General features: G+C 35.4%; 1 protein-coding gene across 1 annotated transcript in view; it reads right to left on the reverse strand.

The window, feature by feature from the left end:
• Positions 1-23369, reverse strand: part of ARHGEF12 (Rho guanine nucleotide exchange factor 12) — a gene marked incomplete at its 5' end in the record, with an annotated part of 142789 nt that overhangs the window by 47198 nt on the left and 72222 nt on the right. The window contains 6 exons of the mRNA XM_079708175.1: positions 561-680; positions 867-944; positions 2599-2777; positions 5733-5790; positions 7909-7958; positions 8638-8736. Coding sequence (XP_079564301.1) covers positions 561-680; positions 867-944; positions 2599-2777; positions 5733-5790; positions 7909-7958; positions 8638-8736 — 584 coding nt within the window. The remainder of the gene's footprint in view (positions 1-560; positions 681-866; positions 945-2598; positions 2778-5732; positions 5791-7908; positions 7959-8637; positions 8737-23369) is intronic.

The raw sequence follows: 23369 nt of genomic DNA on the forward strand, positions 1-23369 counted from the left end.
ATAAAAATAGTTATTAATATGAATGTGCTTTGAATTCATCAGACTGGGTTTACATACCAGTTCCATCACGTTTGAGCTACATGACCTCAGACAAGTTATTTAATTTCTCTGAGTTTCTCTAAGTGTTTATGTAAAATGGGGGGAAACAACAGTAACATCTAATCTCAAAGGGTGTTGTGTAGATTAAATAAGAAAAATCGTACGTCCCTACTTAAAAACATAACTGCCGTTCTGTTTTACAATGGCAGAATAAATCTCAAAAATGTAAATATATGTATCTAAATATATTTTTGTAATTTGTGATATCAAAGCAAAAACACTCAATTCTTTCTAAAATTACTGTGGAACAAAGAAGCATGATATCTTGAGCAAGCAAAGAATCAGAAGCCCACATTTCTTTTAGTTAATCATTATTTCTGTAACATCCAACACAGGACATCCTGTTGGCCTATGCTAGAAAAAATAACTTTTAAAAAAGGCAACTGCAACACTCTCTGACACATTCCCAGAAGAAAATTCTCCTGCAAAAGGTTGGGTAGCACTTTTAATAGCGATGCTACCTGAGCAGAGCCTGTGGCTTTGGATAACTGCTCTTGCAGTTGAGGAATGTGTTTCTTGGCCTCTTGGATCTCTTTTAGCAATCTTTGGGCAGGTGTTCGGCTGTAATCTTCCTGCAATAACTGAAAAGTTATAAAAATATTTCAAGAATTAATTACTTACGTCAAGAAAATCTTTTAAAAGTCAATAAAATAGCTGATGGCGTTGATTACAATAGTGCTTAATTATGATTATAATAAATACCAACTCAACCATGCCCACTCACGTTTTTACTGGCCTATAAAACAGCCCCATTTCTAACTTAGTACCTGTAGCCGTTCCTGTTCTTTCTGTAACATTTTTCTCAGAATTTCTACTTTCTGGTTATGAACCACATTGTTTTCCTCCTAGAAAAAGATTAAAAAAACAAACAAAAAAACAAGAACCAATACAAGGAAAGTGAAACTAAGTATCGAAAATGAGTCATACAATGTTACGTCTCAGCTCCAATTTTCAATACCTATCAGGATTTTCTTTATTTCTGGTGGTTATGAAGACAAACTTTTAGACATGACACTTAAAGATAAAAGGTTACAGGGAAATGTCAACTCCTCTATTTCACTTTTGCTAAACTAGGTTCAAAAAACATTAAATATTGATATTAGTTGAAGAAATGAAGTTGCCTTAAGTATAAGACTAATATCTTGGGCTTCCCTGGTGGCGCAGTGGTTAAGAATCCGCCTGCCAATGCAGGGGACATGGGTTCGAGCCCTGGTCCACCAAGATCCCATATGCCATGGAGCAACTAAGCCCGTGTGCCACAACTACTGAGCCCACGTGCCACAACCTACTGAAGCCCACGCGCCTAGAGCCTGTGCTCTGCAATGAGAAGCCACCGCAATGAGAAGCCTGTGCACCACAACGAAGAGTAGTCCCCACTCGCCGCAACTAGAGAAAGCCCAAGCACAGCAACAAAGACCCAACGCAGACATAAATAAATAAATACATACATACATTTTTTTAAAAAAAGAAAGAAAAAAAGAATAATATCTTACACTTTCCCTCCTTTGGATTTTTACTATCAACCCCCGTGCATGGTTCAAATTCCCAGTATTTCCTACCTGAAGTATTAAGACAGATCCCTAATTCATCTCCTGTCATTTCTCCTTGTTTTACAACCCTATACTATTTTATCAAATAAGTCTTCCTAAAATCCTGTTATAATCACATCACTCTCTTCCTCAAAAAATGTGTAATGTATTCTTACTGCCCATTCAGTTACATGTAAATTAGCCTCGTAGTTGTGACTTTTCAAAATAAATAGTCTTACTTTTTTCTAGCTCATCTCCTACTTCATAAATCTTTAATGGACAACCAGCCAAACAAGAGTCCTGGCTATTTCCCCCAAACACTTGATGCTTTCTTGGCTCTTTACCTCTGTTAATCCTACTTCCTCTATCTGGGTCGCCTTCTTCCTCACTGCCACCATTAGAATGTTATCTGTTTTTCAAGGCTCAATTCAAATAATAGCTTTCCATAAAGTCGTTCCTTATCACAACTGGATGTGCTTTCTCCCTCCTTTGAAATCTCACAGAACTTAATATTTTCCTTCTCATAATGTCTGCAGCTGCCTTTGTAGTAAAATTACTTGTATACTCTGATTCAATCTCAAACAACAAAGGTTTATTAAGTACTTAGTACTATATGCCAAGCAATATTCCAGGCTCTGGGGACACAACAATAAATAAAATAAACAAAAAAACCCTGTGCTCTTAGAGTATATATTCTAAGATAACAAAGGACCTTGAACATAGGATATCTTAATTATATTTTTGTGGGTGGCACCCTGTTTTGTATATGGTAGGTGTTAAATATTTGTTGAATTAAATCTGCTATCCCAATACCCTGTAAGCATTCCAAATTATTAGGTAATTATTTTTATCAGCAAGTTATTTTCTAGAAACTTAAATTTGTTTATCAACTCAACACTTTGAAACTCAACATAAAGCAAAGGCATTATTATACAACTGAGCATTTACAAAGACGTTTTCCCACTCTTACCCCCATGAGCACAGGACTAGTAATTCTCTCCATATTCCCAGATGCTCCAGGTGAATGAGGGGATGTCATGATGGGAGACATATGTCCAACGGCTGATGGCTCTACTTCAGAATCAGCAAGTGGAAACTGGGGCGACCCAGGTGGGCGTCCCTGAACAGTGAGAGCTACATAGGAACCCGCTTGGGGTGGGCAGATGGAAGAAAGGGGAGGGAAGGGAAAATAACATTGTCAAAAAAGTTTTACTTAATCTTTGATAGTTCTAAAAGATCCAGTTATATGAGAAAGTTTCATCATCTGCTAATCATTTCTCCACAGAAAAAGAATCCTATTTGTCATTTCTCTTTTATGACTCCCTTAAAATTCTAAAAGAACAATGCAATTTTCAGATAGCAAATTACTTACTCATAGGTCAGATATTACTTAAAAGCAAGTAAGATTTATAACCCCAGTAAATTTTTTTTAAATTTAGAGAAGAATGAGTTATTATCAACTATCTACTAATGGCTATGTTCAATCAATTTCTCAAATGTAAATTTTAAAAATCACCATATTAAGATGATACTAATTAGACAAGGTTTAACTAATTTTCTGTAATGATGCAATTTTAAATTAACTTTAAAAAATGAGTGTGACAAAAAATATCTGTCAAAAACCAGAAAAAAAAAACACAACAAATAAGTAGTGAGTTTTAATTTTAAAAATTTGGAGAAGACAAATTCACTAGGCATTTTACAGGGAAAAAACTATGGAAAGCAAAATTACCCATAACCAGAAAGACTCTGAAACAGACATTCATGAGTTATCTAGAATCAAGAAGAAATAATGCTTTCCAAATAAAAAACTTTTCTAGACAACTGACCTTTAATGACAAAACCTTTCTCTTAGACTTTTCAGTAGTAGGACTTTAAATTGTATTTCATACTTTTTCTCCCAATTTACTCCTCCCATGAAACTCGCTGGTAATTATTTCACAGTGTTTGGGGTTCTAAAAATTTTTTTTATACTTAATGATCACAAATGCTGTGATATTGGGGAGATTTTAAGCACATATACTTTTTAAAGTTTTTCAGTCATATTTCTCTCTGTCACAAAGTCATCTAATATATCTTATTGACTTATCCACGTGCTTGGTTCTCATAGCTTCCTCGTTCTTCCCTTCCCTTCTTTAGATGTTTTTAAACTGGTTTGATTTGAAATCACTTTTATTATGTCTAGAATATGCATTGAAGAGTAGGACATGAGGGAGCTCTACTACAAGTATTAGCACCCAGGGTTTAGGCATTTCAAATTTATATCTGTTTTTGGGCTTCCCTGGTGGCGCAGTGGTTGAGAGTCTGCCTGCCGATGCAGGGGACACGGGTTCGGGACACGGGTTCATGCCCCGGTCCGGGAAGATCCCACATGCTGCGGAGCAGCTGGGCCCGTGAGCCATGGCCGCTGAGCCTGCGTGTCCGGAGCCTGTGCTCCACAACGGGAGAGGCCACAACAGTGAGAGGCCCGCGTACCGCAAAAAAAAAAAAAATTTATATCTGTTTTCAATACTTCGAGTGTTTTATGCTTATTTTGAGTTTTTAGCTAGGCTCTTGTTATTGGATAAGTAATCTATTGCTACAGTCTTAGGAATTAATTTTTTAAGTAAAATTGATATTGGAACAAGTAAAATATATAACCTAAAAAGCTGAAGAAATAATCTTTTTATACTCTAAAACAGTTAGTTACCAGGCATATATTTATTATCATAAACCATCATATTTATGTAGCACATAAAAATTCATAAATCACAATCTCATTAAATAAGTAATCAAATTTATTCTAGTATGAGGATCTAATTCTGATCATCCCATTGCTTTTTAAAATGTACTAAAGTTAAGAACTAAGATCAAAGTGATCATTTTAGAGCACTGGTACTCTGATGAAGAGATAAAGGAATTCACAGGTTGCTTTATCTAAGCAATAATAAGGCCAAGAACGATTTGTTTATTAAATTTATTCTAAAGATGTCCACTTAATGAAAAGAAGTAATATTAAATAAAAAAGTAGTGTTTCTGCTTGGCCATAAACAACTATCTTTTAATTGTAGTCTATTACACTGTGGAATAGTCTGATGCAGAAGACTACAAATTCTTTTTTTTTTTTTTTTTTTTTTTTTTTTTGCGGTATGTGGGCCTCTCACTGTTGTGGCCTCTCCCGTTGCGGAGCACAGGCTCCGGACGCGTAGGCCCAGTGGCCATGGCTCACGGGCCCAGCTGCTCCGCGGCATGTGGGATCTTCCCCGACCGGGGCACGAACCCGTGTCCCCTGCATCAGCAGGCGGACTCTCAACCACTGCGCCACCAGGGAAGCCCTACAAATTCTTTTTTTTTTTTTTTTTTTTTTTTTGGTACGCGGGCCTCTCACCGTTGTGGCCTCTCCCCTTGCGGAGCACAGGCTCCGGACGCGCAGGCTCAGCGGCCATGGCTCACGGGTCCAGCCACTCCACGGCATGTGGGATCTTCCCGGACCGGGGCACGAACCCGTGTCCCCTGCATCGGCAGGCGGACTCTCAACCACTGCGCCACCAGGGAAGCCCCCTACAAATTCTTAATCCTGGAGATTTCCAAGAGAAGACCACTCCCCTGGATTATTTAATCATTTACTTATCTGAGGGAACATGATTATGCTACATGATTTTGAAAGTTCCATTTCAGTTCATCCAGGCCACTGTGTCTGATTTCTCAACCTCTTCTCTTTCAGGTCAACTCATGCATTTCTTTCAAATATACTGTCATTATTACCAAGAATAACAAGGACATTATAATCAACCACATAAATGAAGTGGACTAAAGATAATTATTAGTAAATTAAGAATTTTCACCTCAGACTTTCCTTTAATACAGGGGTCAGTAAACTCCAGCCAAGGGATTAAATTTAACCCACAGATTGTTTTGGCAAATATTTAGTTTTACTGAAACACAGCCATACCCATTCATTTATGCATCATCTATGGCTGCTTTCACATTACAATGAGAGTTGAGTAGTAGATTATTTGACCCACAAAGCCTAAAAAATTTACCATCCGGCCTATTGCAGAAAATGTTTGCTTATCTTTGCTATAAGTGTTTCAGAAAACAAAACTGAGGATAACATTCACCTACATTTGATTAGCTTCACCACTTCCAAATGGTTTGAATGAGTCACCAGAGTTCCATTCACCTGTAAGAAAATGAAAATAGTGTCTGTCAGATAATTCTAGTTGAGACAATGGATAAACTGACTTCAGGAATTATCATATGTAATACAACCAATTATAACATAGTAAACAGGACTATATTAAAATGCATATATATTTGGTTCAATAGTCACTTTTACCACTATTCTGTAAGGTATGCTCAGCAACAAAATGAACTTGAGCACAAAAAAAGGCCTTGATTTAAAGAGACGCAAGAGGGGGTGGATATGGGGATATATGTATACATATAGCTGATTCACTTTGCTATACAACAGAAACTAACACACCATTGTAAAGCAATTATACTCCAATAAAGACATTTAAAAAAATAAAAAGGATATTATAACTTATTTACCATGAAAAATGACAAAACATACTATGCAACAGATTTGCAAATCCTTCACAGTGAAGAACCCTCACAAATTAAAAACTCCCTTTGCTTTTAATTACAAATTCACTGATTTTCCAAAGGCATAATAAATTTTTTAAAAGATGAATAAGCAATATTTCTCCAATAATATTCAATTTACTATTAGTTTTCCAATCATCACCTAACCTTTACAAAGAAAACTAATTTTCAGACAGGCTAAATGTAGGAAGTGTTATCCAAAGTTTCCACTAAACCAAACAAATCAAGGTAAAAATATCAAACATGAATCTAACATTATTTTTTCTCTGATGCAAGTAACACTAATTTTTACAAGTTCAAATATATCAGGGTATAAAATGGAAGTAAAAGTACACTTGTCATGCCCACCAGAGATGATCACTGTTAAGCATGATGTTTAATCTTTGAGACATATTCTAGCATACACACACCAGATACACAGACACACATACATATACTCTGTAACTGCCTTTTTCTGCAAAAAAAAAAGCACTGTCTTATTATATTATGGATGTCTTTCAATATAAGTACAAACAGACCTAATCTATTCTTTTTAAAAGCTGGAGGTGAAATACAATTTATTTCTTTAGTCCTCAGTATATGCATATTTAGATTGTTTACAAGTTTTCGATACAATAAAGCTTAAGTGAATTTTCCTGTACACGTATCACTTCACATTTAAACATCTATTACCTTAGATAAGCTCCTAAAAGCAAAATTGTGGTCAAAGGTTATATACGTTTTTAAAATATGTAACTTTTGATACATATTCACAAATTTCTATCCAAACAGATTTTACCTAATTTATATTCACAACAAGTTTATGAGAGTAGCCATTTTACCATACCCAAACTATGCCAAATGTATATTATTAATCTTTAAAATTTCTGACAACCAAATATATTTTCACCTATCATTTAATTTTTACTTCTTTCTTATCAGTGAGGTTGGACATATCCTCACTGATATATTATTTCAATTACTTTGGAGAATTGCCTGATAAAATTCTTTGCCCTTTTTTCTGTCAGACTATTTATTCTTTTGTTAGTAATTTGAAAGTGCTCTTTACAATTAAGGCTATCATATTCTGTAATATATTTCAAATATTTATTTCCAGATAGTTCTTTGTAAATATGTTCATGGTGTCTTTTCCTGTATAGTAATTTGATTTTAAGTAATCACATTAGTTAGTTGTCTTAAGAGTAATTAGTGACTAATCCATTCTTTCCCTACTGATCAGAACTTAAGGGCTGTTTCTGGACTCCCTATTGTGTTCCACAGATAGGTCCATAGGTATAATAGAGTCACTTGCTTCAAATTAATCTGCACCATCTCACCTCACACTTACCCATACACATAATACCTTTGCAAAGTTCACTTAGAACAAATAATCATTTGGAAGCTTGATAAGGAATGGCACACCTCTCCAAATTTATTAATATATTTTGAAGAGAATTTCTTGCTAAGGGATTAATTTGGAGAAATATGATCTTTACAACAGCGAGTTATGACTCCATTTATTCAAGCCTTTTATTATGCTTTTCAGTAAAGGGTAACGTTAATTTTAAAATGAATGAAGTAAGTTTTTATAGTCAATAAATCCATCATATATAATCTGTAGCTTTTAATAAAAATCCGAGTTAAAAAAATCAAAGTATGGCTAATATATGCTGCTTTTTAATTCTATCATAAATTCCATAAGTCTTTTCCTTACCTTGATGATTCGATCACCTGTCTGTACGCCAGCCCGCATGGCTGCTCCATCTGTAAGAGAAATTAATTCTTAAAATGTAATTCATTTACCTTCACTGATAATCTTCTTGAAAGAGAGGCAGTGTAACAAAATGGTTAAAAACATGGATTGTAAAGTCAGGCAGACTTAGGTCCAAATCCTGCCTCTGCCACTCACTAGTTGGATGACCATGGACAGATTTTATGGGTTTTTTTACTCTAAGCCTCGATATCACCTGTAATATGGAGATAAAAAGTACCTACCTCAAATTATAGCAACCAAGATAAAGGAAGTATTCAATATATGGTAATAGTAGTTCAAGATATTATTGACATTTGGGAGAAAAGAATGGATATTTTTGAGTCTACAACCACTTCTTTAATCTGTCTCTACCCAAATATCTCTGGTGCCATTAAGAAATAAAATTCCACAAACTTCTATAAGTGATGATGAGTAAAGTATCATGACTAAGGAGTCATATGATTTCTCAAACAATATAAGAACTGTTTTCTTTTCATAAAGTACAAAAGAAAATCAACTGGGGTAAATTCATGCCTATAACCGTAACACTAGAGACAACTCTAGCACAATAAGGCCATGTGACATGTAATGTATGAGATTATTTTATTCTAAGCAATAGACATTTTTAAACTATTCTATTCTTACTCTGTTTGCTCCCAAGTGACAAGACTGTTTTTAAAAATGCCTTGCCTTCTTTGACAGACTGTACGAACACTGGATTGTCTCCACTGACCGTCAGCCCAAATCCATTGTCATCCTTCTGGATGATCACACAACGCTGAACAAGACCTGCACAAGAACCAAAGGGTAAAGAGAGAAGGAAAGAGAAAACAGAGAAAAAGACAATAATTACATATTAGTAATGAACTGTAGTCTATCTGGAGAAACACAAGGTAGCACATGAAACCCATATAAAAAATAAGAGCACTAACCCCATAAGCAAAACAAACACAAGAATATCACAAAGAATCATATATACTGGTTTCTCACAGGGGAGGTACAGCAGAATTGCTCCAAGATTAAAAACAGCTAAGGCAAACTGGAAAATATGAAGTATTAGAGAGGAGACAGACAGAATGCCCATTCACATCTATGCAATTAATTTGTAGTATAAAATCCTCCCCCAGCTCCCTGTGTTTTTGGTGCTCTAACTGGTGTTTAAACCCAAGATAATCAAATATTTTGGGACATTAGGCTAGAAGCATCCCATGGTAAACTCTAGAGAAGTCCAACCCTACTCTCAATAAAATATACTCAAAAAAACACACTATAAAAAAGAAGGAAGTGCTTACAGAGCACCTGCAGCTCTTCTCCTGAAAGGGAGAAAGAAAAAGAAAAGTCCAAAGGAAAGAAAAGGAAAAGTCCAAGGGAAGAAAGACTTTGGCTCGTAGAAAAAATAAAAAGAAAAGAGAAAGAAAGTAGGAAAGATAAAGAAAGAACCTGTGAGTTCAACCAACTCTTTGATTTCTTTCATATACTTACCTGATTCCTACAGAGAATTTGTTTTCCTTCTAGTTAAATAGCAAACAAAAATTGTCAAGGCAAGGTGAGAAAAAGAAGACCACAACCAAAGGAACAGGGACGTCCCAAAACAGAACCCTGATTAGTGCCCAGGGCTGTTTTATTGTAGATCAAGATCAGAAGATCCTGAACTCTTTGTTAGCCAAAGATTTAATATATACTTCCAGCTTTTCAGAATCTAAGTGTTTTACCAAAAATCAGTATGTAAAACATGTAAACTAACACAAGTATAATGATGATTAGAAAACAAAAACTACTTCAAAATTAAGATTTTTATACAAAGAGCCATGATCTTTTAAATAAGTCTGATGTACAAAACAAAGGAAATGCTAAAGATTGCACGTTAATTAATATATATGCATATTTCTTGCTGTTAATGAAATGACACAAGTATGAGCCTACTACAGATGAAAAACTAGAATAACTGGATCCCAGAATAGAAAACACGAACTTGAACCTTAATTTATAACCCTACACAAAAATTAATTTACAGCAAATTATGGACCTGAACATAAAAGCCAAAACTTTTCATAAGAAAACATAGGAGAAAAGCTTCAAGACCTTAGGATAGGCAGAGATCTTTTAGGATGCAAAATGCATCCATAAAAGAAAAAACTGGTAAATGGGACTCAAAATTTTAAATAGCTGCTTTCCTAAAGACACTGATAAGAAAATGAAAAGGCAAGCACAGACTGGGAGAAAATATTTGCATTACAAATTATCTGATAAAGCACTGGTATCCAGACATATATTTAAAGAAACAACTCTACAATCCAATAATGGAAGACACATTTTAAAGGGACAAAAGATTTGAACAGACAAAGCAAGATACACCAATGGCCAATAAGCACATGCAAAGGTGCTCAACATCTGCAGTCTTCAGGAAAATGCAAATTAAAACCATAATGAGATACCACTATACACTAACTGGAATGGCTAAAAATTAAAAGACTGATAAATACCAAGTGCTAACAAGGACGTGGAACAACCAGAACTCTCATACATTGCTGGTGGGAATGTAAAATGGTGGAAATTTCTTATAAAGGCAAGCATATACTTACATATGACCCAGCAGCTTCACTCCTAAGATAAATGAAAACTCATGTCCACATAAAGACTGGTAAACAAATGTTCACAGCAGTTTTGCTCATAAGAGACAAAAACTAGAAACAACTCAATTGTCCATCAACAGACAAATGGATAAACAAACTGTGGTATAGCCATTACAATAAAATACTACTTAGCAAGAAAAAAAGGGAACTACTCACACAGGCAACAAACATGGATGAATCACAAAAACATGTTGAGCAAAAGAAGGCAGATACAAAAGAGAGTACATACTACATGATTCCAATGTAGAACAGGCAAAAAGTAAACTAGTAAGAAAAAGCAGATTAGTGGTTGCCTAGGGGCAGGATGGGGTGGAGAGGTAAGAATGACTGCAAAGAGACATGAAGGAACTTTTTGGGTTGATGGAAATGTTCTATACATTAATTAAGGTAATGCTTACATGAGTATTCATCTGTCAAGACTTAGTGAACTGTACACTTAAAATGAGTGCATCTTATTTTATGTAAATTAGATCTCAAAAAAGTTAATTTTCAACATTTAAAAAATGAGTGAGACCTCAATTCTAGAGACTACTAAATACTAAACAGTATTTGAATTCACAGTGTCACCACTCCTACAAAATAGGAAACTGTAATGGGGTCAGAGGAAAGATAACCCATCAGAATTTAACCATTTTTCTTTTGTTTAATGTTGCTTCCTTCAACTAATTAGGAAAAACCTAAATAGAATGGGTACAAATACATAAAATCAAGGAAAAAGGCATTCTTTATAAATTTCTAGTACATAATACAATAAATGTAAGTATCAGAGAATAGTGTTTTACAGGAATCTTTTAAAATGCACACGAACTTTTAGAAACATAAACATCTGATGATCTTCTTTATGGTCATTTGAAATTTCAAAATAAATTACATACTTTGAATGTTTAAAAGTCAAGACAACTGCAGCACTGAATATATGTATTTTTCGTGCTATAATCATCCCTCCCAGTTATCTCATCTCACTTCCAAAGGGCTGAAAATGAGTGAACTGGAAGATTCTAATATTGATGTTTCCTGTGCTAAGCCACTGGGCTTCTTAAGCAGACTTTCTTCCAGGTCCCTGTAGAGAGTCGGGTACTTGTACACAATGAGGGAGAGGAGTAGTGGAGGTTAAGAGTTTGCTATGTTTATGTATTTCACTTGAATATAATGTACCTAAACTATTTAGCTTAATGCCTGACAAATACAAAGGGCTCATAAATGTTAGGTATTATTTTATTATGACTAGGGGTGGGTTGCGCTTGGATTTTCCTGCTCAGAAATATATAACTCGTTTAACCCATGCCATCAATTAAAAATACATTTGTGTTAACGAACTCCTATCATTAATGTAAATGCTCCTTAGAAGGATCAGTTTTCATTTATGATGTCTTTGTGTGAATTTTGTTTTGGTTTAATAGACCAGCAAGTGACTTTGAGATGGGGAAGGAAGTAAGGAAATTTTACAGAGCTTCTTGTGATAGGTAACTTTAGAAGATGAGAGACAGCATGACGCCCTCAAGAAACAAATCATCTCCTCTTATAAAACTTTCCCTAAATATCAAGACTGGGTTAGGTGCCCCCTTCTAGACTCCCACTGCACCCTCTATTTACTCTCAGAGTATCTTTATCACTCACAACTGATTTGTATTTGTTTTTATCCTCTCATTAGATTAAATACTCCCCTGAAAGAGTTCAGGGGCTCTATCTTGTTTACAAACTTATCTCAGGACCTGGCATATGTTCTGGCATAAAAGGCAATTTTTTTAAATTGCTAATGAATTAACAAAAATCACAAAAGTATAGGAGTCTAGAGATGAACGGAAGCTCAGAAAGGGAAGTGATCAGAGAGAAAAAAAATACCACTACACACAGTTAACTTTAGCAAATATGCTTAGGGTCCTAACAGACTGCTAAGTACTGAAAAAATTTATTAGGGTTGCCTCAGAATACTGCAAACCTGTACTCTCCAATTCAAAATTGTTCAGCATGATAACTTTCCCCTTTAATTCTACATTAAAAGGAGAAGATAAGGAACAAAGAAGAGGAAAAAGGGAAAGAGCTATGTGAACATCATATTCATCTCTTTCCTCTCCTCAACCCCACTACACTGTCCATTTATCAATATTATTATTCTAAGTCCATCTACTAATCTGAGACTCTGATATACTTGAATATCTAAGAATTATTAGACTACCAATACAAAAAGAAAACATACATACATAGCCAATTCAGAATCTGTAGAATTCAAATTACTGAAATGTTCTACTTATTGTAGACCAGAAGCTATTTTAACCCACCACACAGTATAAACTCCACCCTTAACACTGACATCACCAATACTGACTATCATATTTTTGAAATGTCCTTTTTGACAAAAAAAAAATCCACTTTGTTTTAGCAAGTTTGTATTGAGCATCTGTCTGCTAGTTATTTAACACTGTAACCTGTAGGTGTTATGAGGAATACAAAACAACTAGGAGTCTTTGCTCTCAAAGAACTTAAAATCTTGAAAGGGAAGGATAATAGAGAAGCAAATAGGGAAACAATGGCAACATCAAACTAAAATGACATAACAGGCCCTATATGTTATTAAAGAAGGGACAAAGAAAAGGTGGACTCCTAATTCCAAAATAACCATTTTTGAATTTCACTAATTAAAAAAAAAAACTTTCCATCATTTTAACTTTTTCTGGTTCTTACAAACACATAGAGCCCATGGTTTGTTTGTTGGCTTATTTTGCTAATTCCCTTATTCTCTGGTATAAAGAGTATTAATTATAATCACCATACAAGTGTGTTTATCTCTGAATATAAGTTTTTATAAGGTCACAAAATCACTTTAATATGAACTGTTTAACATGAGCTGTAACCAAGCACTTTGTATGAAGGCAGGCAGAGAGAGTGTTCAACAAGTAAGGTAACGATAAAGCCTAAATTTGAAATGTAGTCACAGGAATATTGCTTCACTCTCATTGTTCTTAGAGCCATATGAACATTTTTTTCCACAACTATCTAGTTTTTTTTTTTTTAATAAATTTATTTTTGGCTGCGTTGGGTCTTCGTTGCTGTGCACGGGCTTTCTCTAGTTGCGCGGGCTTTCTCTAGTTGCGGCGAGCGGGGGCTACTCTTCGTTGCGGTGTGCAGGCTTCTCATTGTGATGGCTTCCCTTGCTGTGGAGCACGGGCTCTAGGCATCTGGGCTTCAGTAGTTGTGGCACGCGGGCTACAGTAGTTGTGGCTTGTGGGCTCTAGAGCGCAGGCTCAGTAGTTGTGGCGCATGGGTGTAGTTGCTCCGTGGCATGTGGGATCTTCCCGGACCAGGGCTTGAACCTGTGTCCCCTGCATTGGCAGGCGGATTCTTAACTACTGCGCCACCAGGGAAGCCTCATAACTATCTAGTTTGTAAGTGCATATGGAATATTGGTAATCAAGTGCATATCTCTATTATCATACTTACAAAAAAGCACTTCTTTTGTACCAGACCGTAAACTTCTAGAGAGCAGGTACAGTCTCCTATTATCTTGATATCTATCCCTTAACATAGTACCTGGCATATAATAGGTGCTCCATGAATATTCACTAAGTAAATCTGAACTTATTTTATAAAAAAATCATACTCAGTCACTTTTCAAGAAAAAGTAAAATCATATCCATGAAAACTATGCCAAGTAGAGAAATACTTCTACACAGATACTAACCTTCTGCCCTGGCTAAATTCTAACCAAAGTAATTTGATACTCCATCTACCCTAAAATAACTCTTCTAGTTCTTTACTTCCTGTCTTTTAAGGAATATGATATTTCACCTGGAAGCTGATAATGAATGTCATGCTTCATATTATCAGTGAAGCAAAGACAGATGGTCTATCAAATTTATGTAAATATTATCCTTTCCTATTTTTTTTTCTCTTTAGAAACAAAGGACATGTGTTCCTGTTATAATAATGTGGCTTTTTTTTCTTTTTAAATGCTTTTTTACTGAAGTACCATTAATTTATAATATTCTGTTAGTTTCAGGTGTACAGCATAGTGATTCAGTATTTTTGTTATAATCCATTATTACAAGATACGGGATATAGTTCCCTGTGCTATACAATATATCCTTGTTGCTTATCTATTTTATATATAGTAGTTTGTATCTATTAATTCCATACCTCAAATTTGTCCCTCCTCCCTTCCCTCTTTCCTTTGGTAACCAAAAGTTGGTTTTCTATATCTGTGAGTCTGTTTCTGTTTTGCATATATTGATATATTCATTTGTATTATTTTTTAGATTCCACATATAAGTGATATCATATAGTATTTGTCTAATCATAATGCTCTCTAGGTCCATCCACATTGCTGCAAATGGCATTATTTCTTTTTCTTTTATGGCTGAGTAATATTCCTTGGTGTGTGTGTATGTGTCTCTATGTATGTGTATACACAAGGCATCCTTTTTTTAAATTGAACTATAGTTGACCTACAATATTGTGTTAACTTCAGGTGTACAGCTAAGCGATTTAGTTATATACATATTTTTTCACATTTTCCATTATAGGTTATGACAAGATATTGAGTGTAGTTCCTGTGCTATATACATCTTCTTAATTCAATAATCTGCTGACAAGCACTTGAGTTGCTTCCAAATCTTGGCTATTGTAAATAGTGTTGCTATGAACATTGTGGTGCACATGTCCTTTCAAATTAGTGTTTTCGTTCTTCCAGATATATAACCAGGAGTGGAACTGCTGACTCATATGGCAGTTCTATTTTTAGTTTTTTAAGGAACCTCCAAACTGTTTTCCACAGTGGCTGCACCAATTTACATTCCCTCCAATGGTGTACAAGGGTTCCCTTTGCTCCACATCCTCTCTAACATTTGTTATTTGTAGATTTTTTAATGGTAGCCATTCTGACAGGTGTGAGGTGATACCTCATTGTGGTTTTGATTTGCATTTCTTAATAATTAGCAATGATGAGCACCTTTTCACATGCTTGTTACCCATTCGCATATCTTCTTTGAAAAATGTCTATTCAATTCTTCTGCACATTTTTTGATTGGTTTGGGTTTTGTTTTGTTTTGTTTTTTTCAATATTGAATTGTATGAGCTGTTTGTATACTTTGGATATTAACCCCTTGATGGTCACATCATTTGCAAATATTTTTCCCCACACCATAGGTACTCCTTTCATTTTTTGCTGTGCAAAAGCTTTTAAGTTTAATTAGGTCCCACTTGTTTATTTCTGCTCTTATTTCTTTTGCCTCAGGAGACTGATCCAAGAAAACTTTGCTACAATTTATATCAAAGAGTGTTCTGCCTATGTTTTCTTCTAGGAGTTTTACGGTTTCAGATCTTACATTTAGGTCTTTAAACCATTTTGAGTTTATTTTTGTATATAGTGTGAGGGAATGTTACAATTTCATTGTTTTACACATGGCTGTCCAGCTTTCCCAGCACAACTTGTTGAAGAGACTGTCTTTTCTCCATTGCATACCTTGCCTCTTTTGTTGTAGATAAATTGACTGTAGATGCGTGGATTTATTTCTGGGCTCTCTATTCTGTTCCATTGATCTATGTGTCTGTTTCTGTGCCAATACCATGCTGTCTTGATTAGCATAGCTTTGTAGTATAGTCTGAAGTTTGGGAGGGTTATACCTCCAGTTTGTTCTTTTGTCTCAGGCTTGCTTTGGCAATTTGAGGTCTCTGGTAGTTCCATATAAATTTTAGGATTATTTGTTCTAGTTCTGCAGAAAATGTCCTGGGTACTTTGATACGGACTGCATTTAAATCTGTAGACTACTTTGGATAGTATGGCCATTTTAATATTAATTCTTCCAATCCAAGAGCCTGGGATATCTTTCCATTTCTTTGAATCATCTTCAATTTCCTTCATCAGAGTTTTACAGTTTGCAAAGTAAAGTTCTTTCACTTCCTTGCTTAAGTTTATTCCTAGTAATTTTATTTTTTTGATGTGATTTTAAACGGAATTGTGTTTTTTACTTTCTCTTTCTGGTATTTCATTAGTGTATAGAAACACAACAGATTTCTGTATATTAATCTTGTATCCTGCAACATTCCTGAATTCATTTATTAGTTCTAGTAGTTTCTTAGCAGAGAATTTAGTATTCTCTATATAGAGTATCATGTCATTTGAAAAGAGTGACAGTTTTACCTCTTCCCTACTAATCTGTATACCTTTTATTTATTTTTCTTGTCTGATTACTTTGGCTGGGACTTCCAATACCATGTTAAACAGAAGTGGTGAGAGTGAGCATCCTTGCCTTGTTTCTGAATTTAGCAGGAAGGCTTTCAGCTTTTCACTGTTGAGTATTACGTTGGCTGTGTGTTTGTTTTATCTTTACTATGTTGAGATATGTTCCCTCTATATCCACTTTGATGGGAGTTTTCATCATGAATGGATGCTGAATTCTGTCAAATGCTTCTTCTGCATCTGTTGAGATGATCATGTGACTTTTGTCTTTTCTTTTGTTAATGTGGTGTATCACATTGATTTGTGTATGCTGAACTATCCTTGTGACCCTGGAATAAATCCAACTTGATCATGGTATATGATCCTTTTTATGTATTGTAGGATTTCGTTTGCTTATATTTTGTTGAGGATTTTTGCATCTATATTCATCAAAGATACTGGCCTGTAATTTTTTATAATGTCTTTGTCTGGTTTTGGTATCAGGTGGCCTCATAGAATGAATTTTGGAGTGTTCCCTCCTCCTCAATTTTTTGGAATAGCTTAAGAAGGACAGGTATAAGTTCTTTATATGTTTGGTAGGATTCCCCTGTGAAGCCATCTGGTCCAGGACTTTTGTTTGCTGGGAGTTTTTGTTTTTTTTTTTAAATTATAGACTCAACTTCACTTCTAGTAATCAGTCTATTCATGTTGTCTGTTTCTTCTTGACTCAGTCTTGGCAGGCTGTATGTTTCTAGAAATTTGTCCATTTCTTCTAGGTTGTCTGATTTGTTGGCATACTCCTGATCATAGTATTCTCTTAAGATTTTCTGTATCTCTGTGGTATCAGATGCTATTTCTCCTCTTTCATTTCTTTTTTTTATTTGTTTGTTTTGCTTTTTGGGTTTTTTTTTAATTGAAGTATTGTTGATTTACAATGTTGTGTTAATTACTGCTGTACAGCAAAGGTACTCAGTTATACATATATACACATTCTTTTTCATATTCTTCTCCATTATGGTTTATCACAGGATTTTAAATATAGTTCCCTGTGCTACACAGTAGGACATTAATGTTTATCCATTCTATATATACCAGCTTGCATCTGCTAATCCCAAACTCCCAATCTATCCCTCTCCCACCCTTCTCCCCCTTGGTAATCACCAGTCTATTGTTTACGTCTGTGATTCTGTTTCTGTTTCATAGATAGGTTAGTTTGTGTCATATTTTAGGTTCCACATATAAATGATATCATATGGTATTTGTCTTTCTTTCTGACTTACTTCACTTAGTATGATAATCTCTAGCTGCATCCATGTTGCTGCAAATGTGGCATTATTTTGTTCTTTTTTATGGCTGAGTAGTATTCCATTGTATATATGTACCACATCTTTATCCATTTATCTGTCAATGAAAGATGTTTCCATGTCTTGGCTATTGCGAACAGTGCTGCTATGAACATAGGGGTGCATGTATCTTTTCGAATTATAGGTTTGTCTGGATATATGCCCAGGAGTGGGATTGCTGGAACATATGATAATTCTATTTTTAGTTTTCTGAGGAACCTCCGTACTGTTTTCCACAGTGGCTGCACCAACTTACATTCCCACCAAAAGTGTAGGAGGGTTCCCTTTTCTCCACACCCTTTCCAGCATTTGTCATTTGTAGACTTTTTAATGATGGCTATTCTGACAAGGGTGAGGTGGTACCTCATTGTAGTTCTGATTTGCATTTCTCTAATAATTAGCGATGTTTAGCATCTTTTCATGTGCCTATTGGCCATCTGTATTTCTTCTTTGGAGAAATGTCTATTTAGGCCTTCTGCTCATTTTTCAATTGGGTTGTTTGTTTTTTTTTGTTGTTGAGGTATATGAGCTGTTTGTATATTTTGGAAATTAAGCCCTTGTCGGTCACATCATTTTCAAATATTTCCTCCCATTCCGTAGGTTGCCTTTTCATTTTGTTTATGGTTTCCTTTGCTGTGCAAAAGCTTATAAGTTTGAACAGGTCCTATTTATTTTTGTTTTTATTCTCTTTCATTTCTCATTTGCATCCTTTTTTCTTCTTGGTGAATCTGGCTAAAGGTTTATCGATTTTGTTTGTCTTTTCAAAAAACACCTTTTGGTTTCATTAATCTTTTCTATTGTTTTATCTCTAATTAATTTATTTCCTCTCTAACCTTTACTATTGCCTTCCTTCTACTGACTGTGGGCTTTGTGTGTTCTCTTTCTAAATCTTTTAGGTGGTGGTTAGGTTGTCATTTGAGATTTTTCTTGTTTCTTGAGAAAGGCCTGTATCACTAAAAACTTCCCTCTTAGAACTGCTTTTGCTGCACCCCATAGAGTTTGGAAAGTTGTGTTTTCATTTTCATTTGTCTCGAGGTATTTCCCAATTTCCTTTTTGATTTCATCATTCACCCATTGGTTTTTCAGTAGCATACTGTTTAGTCTCTACATGTTTGTTCTTTTCCTGTAGTTGATTTCTAGTTTCATACTGTTGTGGTTGGAAATTATGCTTGATATAATTCCTATGCTCTTAAATTTGTTGAGGCTTGTTCTGTAACCTGGTATGTGATCTATCCTGGAGAACGTTCCATGTGCACTTCAAAAGAATGTGTATTCTGCATTTTGGTGGGGAATGTGGTGTCCTGTAGGTATCAATTAAGTCAAAGTGATCTACTGTGTCATTTGAGACCTCTGCTGCCTTACTGATTTTCTGTCTGGATGATCTGTCCATTGAGGACAGTGGGGTGTTAATGCCTCCTACTATTACTGTATTACTGTCAGTTTCTCCCTTTACATCTGTATTTGCTTTGTATATTTAGGTGTTCCTATACTGGGTGTGTATACCTTAACGAGTGTAATACCCTCTTCTTGTATCGATCCCTTCTTCATTGTATAATCCCTTGTATTGATTCCTTTATCCCTTCTCTGTCTTTCATTATAGCTTTTGTCTTAAAGTCTACTTTGTCTGATATGAGTATTGCTACCCCCACTTTCTTGTTGTTTCTGTTTGCATGAAATATCTTTTTCCATCCTCTCACTTTCGATCTGTGTGCATCTTTCACCCCGAAGTGAGTCTCCTGTAGGCAGCATATTGAAGGCTCTTGTTTTCTAATCCAGTCAGCCGCCTTATGTCTTTTGATCGGAGCATTTAGTCCACTGATATTTAAAGTAATTACTGATAGGTATATACTTATTGCCATTTTAGTCCTTGCTTTGCAGTTGTTTTTGTAGTTGTTTGTTCATTTCCTCTTCTTTTTGTTTCTGCCCTTGTGGTTTGATGATTTTCTTTTGTAGTATGCTTGAATTCCTTTCTTCCTTTCTTTTACAGTACCCTCTACTGTAGGGTTTTGATTTGTGTTTACCACTGGGTTCATATATATTGACCCATAATTATATCTACTCGCTTTAAACTGATAATCATTTAAGTTCAAACATTCTAAAAGATCTACATTTTTTACTCCTCTCCTACACATTTTATGTTTTTGAGGTCATATTTTACATCTTCATGCTTATCCCTTTACTGTTTATTGTATTTATAGTTGCTTTTACAATTTTTTAAAAGTGATCTTCAATCCTTACTGTATATTTACCATTCCCATCGGGATTTTCCCTTTCCTGTAGATTCTTACTTCTTTTCCATTGAGAGAAGACATTTCAACATTTCTTTTATGGTAGGCTTAGTATTGCTTTATTCTTTTAGTTTTTGCTTCTCTGAGAAATTATTTACCTCTCCTTCTATTCTAAATGATAATCTTGCTGGGTAGAGCACCCTAGGTTGCAGGTTTTTCCCTTTCAGGACTTTGAATATACCACGCCACTCCCTTCTGGCCTGCAAAGTTTCTGCAGAGAAATCAACTGATAGCCTTATGGGGATTCCCTTGTGTATACCTCTTTGTTTTTCTATTGCTGCCTTTAGACTTCTCTCTTTACCTTTAACTACATTGTGCCATTTTAATTATGATATGTCTTGGTGTGGGTCTGTTTGGGTTCTTCTTGTTTGAGACCCTCTGTACTTTATGTATCTGGGTATCTGTTTCCTTCTTTAGGTTTGAGAATTTTTCAGTCATAATTTCTTCAAATACATGTTTGATCCCCTTGTCTCTCTCTCTCTTCTTTCTGAAACCTTTTAATATAAACATTGGCATGTTTTATATTATCCCAAAGTTCTCATATGTTGCTTTCATTTTTTTTTTTTTTTTGGCTTTCTGTTTGCTGTTTTATTGGGTGATCTGCATTATTATATCTTCTGGATCACTTATGCATTCTTCTGTGTCATTCAGTCTGCTATTCATTGCTTCTAGAGTGCTTTTTATCTCAGAAGTTGAATTATCTATTTTTTATTGGGTCTTCTTTATGGATTCTAGTTCCATGTTAAAATGATCTGTGCTTAGATCAGTTCTCTTTCTTAATTCATTTAGCATTTTTATTATAAACTTCTTGAATTAATTATCTGGTAGACTGGTTATCTCTGTTTCATTATTTATTTTTTCAGGGATTTTCTCTTGCTCTTTTGAGAGTAGTTCCTCTTCCTTATCATTTTACTTAATGTTCTCTGTCTCTATGAATTTAGGTGAAACAGTTATCCATTGTGGTCTTGAGGGATATTTTTATTTCGGAGCACCCCACTGTAGACTGTATATGCCACTGCCTCTGGTGTGAGGGCTGAACTTGATGTAGATGCCAGTCACATTTTTCCTCAGGGTATGCTAGCCACTATCACCTTGATAGGCGGTGTGGTTGGTGTTGGGGGAACTAGAGGCTGCACAGGGTCTAAGGTTAGATTTCCTCTCTACTCAGTGGCAGTCACCACCTTGTCAGGGGTGGAGTCTGCTCTCAAGTTGCTGGAGCAGAATCTCTGATGGTCAGGCTCCAACTGGCTCTGTTCCTTTTAAGTGTGTGTTTTGTTGGCAAGCCAGTACCTGCATACTCCTCTTAAGTGGCGTCTAGGCTTCTCCAGCCTTTCTATTTGTCCCACTGGTTCTCCAAGCAGCCAAGGAGGCCTGTCTCCTCTACACAGGATCCTAGAACTGGGATGCCCAGTCTGTGGATCCCCAGGGTGAGTGTCCACCCATGCTATCTCCCTTTTCCTCTTAGTTCCCTTCTAAGGGCAGAGATCTCAGCCTGATGTTTTGCTTCCCGTCCTACCCAATTATGTGGGAATCTTTCTTGCAGCCTTGGTTGTATAGGAGTTTTTCTGCCAGATTCCAGTTAGTTTTCAGTGAGAATTTTTCCTCATGTGGATGTACTTTTCATGTTTTTAGGAGTAGATGAGTTCCATGTCCTCTTACTCCACCCTCTTGATCCCCCTTTCCAATGCAGCATTCGAAACCCATATAAAAAAGACTGTTTTTTACTCAAAAGTGAATTACCAAGGATTGTATTTTGAAAGTGAAAAAAATTAAGTCTTTGTTAATGCTTTGCTGTGGGGAGGGGAAGAAGTCTTTAAGGTATTCTGAAAAAGGTGAAAAAGTACTCTCAAGTTTCACTGTAATACATTCCTTGAACAATGCAACAACTATATTGCCCAACAGAAAACTAATGAAAATGCAAGGCAACATGCTAAACCTTTCATACTGCATTTACTTTAGGAAAAGCACATTAGTCTTTCTTCACCTTTAATTTTATTGCATGACCAAACTTCTCTAAGTCTCACCTCTTAAAAATTAGCTTCAGGGAAGGGTGTGGAGAAAGACCATGTGCAACTCCATAAAAACAGCTCATTTTTAAACTGCTGCCAGACATCATGTTTTATGAGTTAGACCTCAGATAATCCTTTGATTAAGAAGTTTCTTGATTCTAAACGCATAATGCTGCCAGCAAGAGGAGGCTTAAGTTCCAAGCATGCCGATTTCATTCTTTTAGACTATAACCCACAATAAGTCTCTTTTCAAAGTTACATTTTCTTCTACCTTAAAATTTTTCAAAGGAAAGAAAAATCCAATTATGATGAATCAACATTGTATTCCATCAATTCTCTTTACTAAAATACTTTATCCCAATCTCAACAACCACTCATTCAAAACTCACTTAATTGAGTGACTCCAGTGTGTCAGGCACTATGGGAGATGCAAAGATGAATATAAATACAAATAACTCGATACAAAGCAGGATGTCAAAGTTCAGACAACAAAAGTAACTGGGTAAACCTAGGAAAGCCCTATGAAAGAGGCAGTATTTGAACCTAGGCCTTGAAGGATGGGGAGGATTCTAATAGCGAGTTATAGGAGATAATCCATTCAAAACAATGGGAATGGCATGAGCAAAGAAAGAGGACCAAGCCACATTTGGGAAAGGAAAATTTGGAGGACAGTCTAGTACCTTTGGGTGAACAGTACTAGATTAATGGAGAATGATGAATTGGAAACAAATTATGGCATATCTTAATAACTATTTGTACTTTCCCAAAAAGTGAATGACCAAATCCTTACTTTAGTAACATTCATCTGACTGAATGCAGTAGAATGGAGAAAAGGAAGTGAATCAATGTGAAATAAACATGAAAGAAGGTTATGAGTCTATTAAAATAGTCTAATGACATGATGACAAACTGAACAAAGCAGTGGAGATTAAAACAAACAGCAGGGGGTGAAAAATAATGTGATGGCAGAACCAATTAAACCTGACAAGTAGTTG

The sequence above is a fragment of the Hyperoodon ampullatus genome (genome assembly GCF_949752795.1).
Source record: "Hyperoodon ampullatus genome assembly, chromosome: 7".
Classification (NCBI taxonomy): domain Eukaryota; kingdom Metazoa; phylum Chordata; class Mammalia; order Artiodactyla; family Ziphiidae; genus Hyperoodon; species Hyperoodon ampullatus.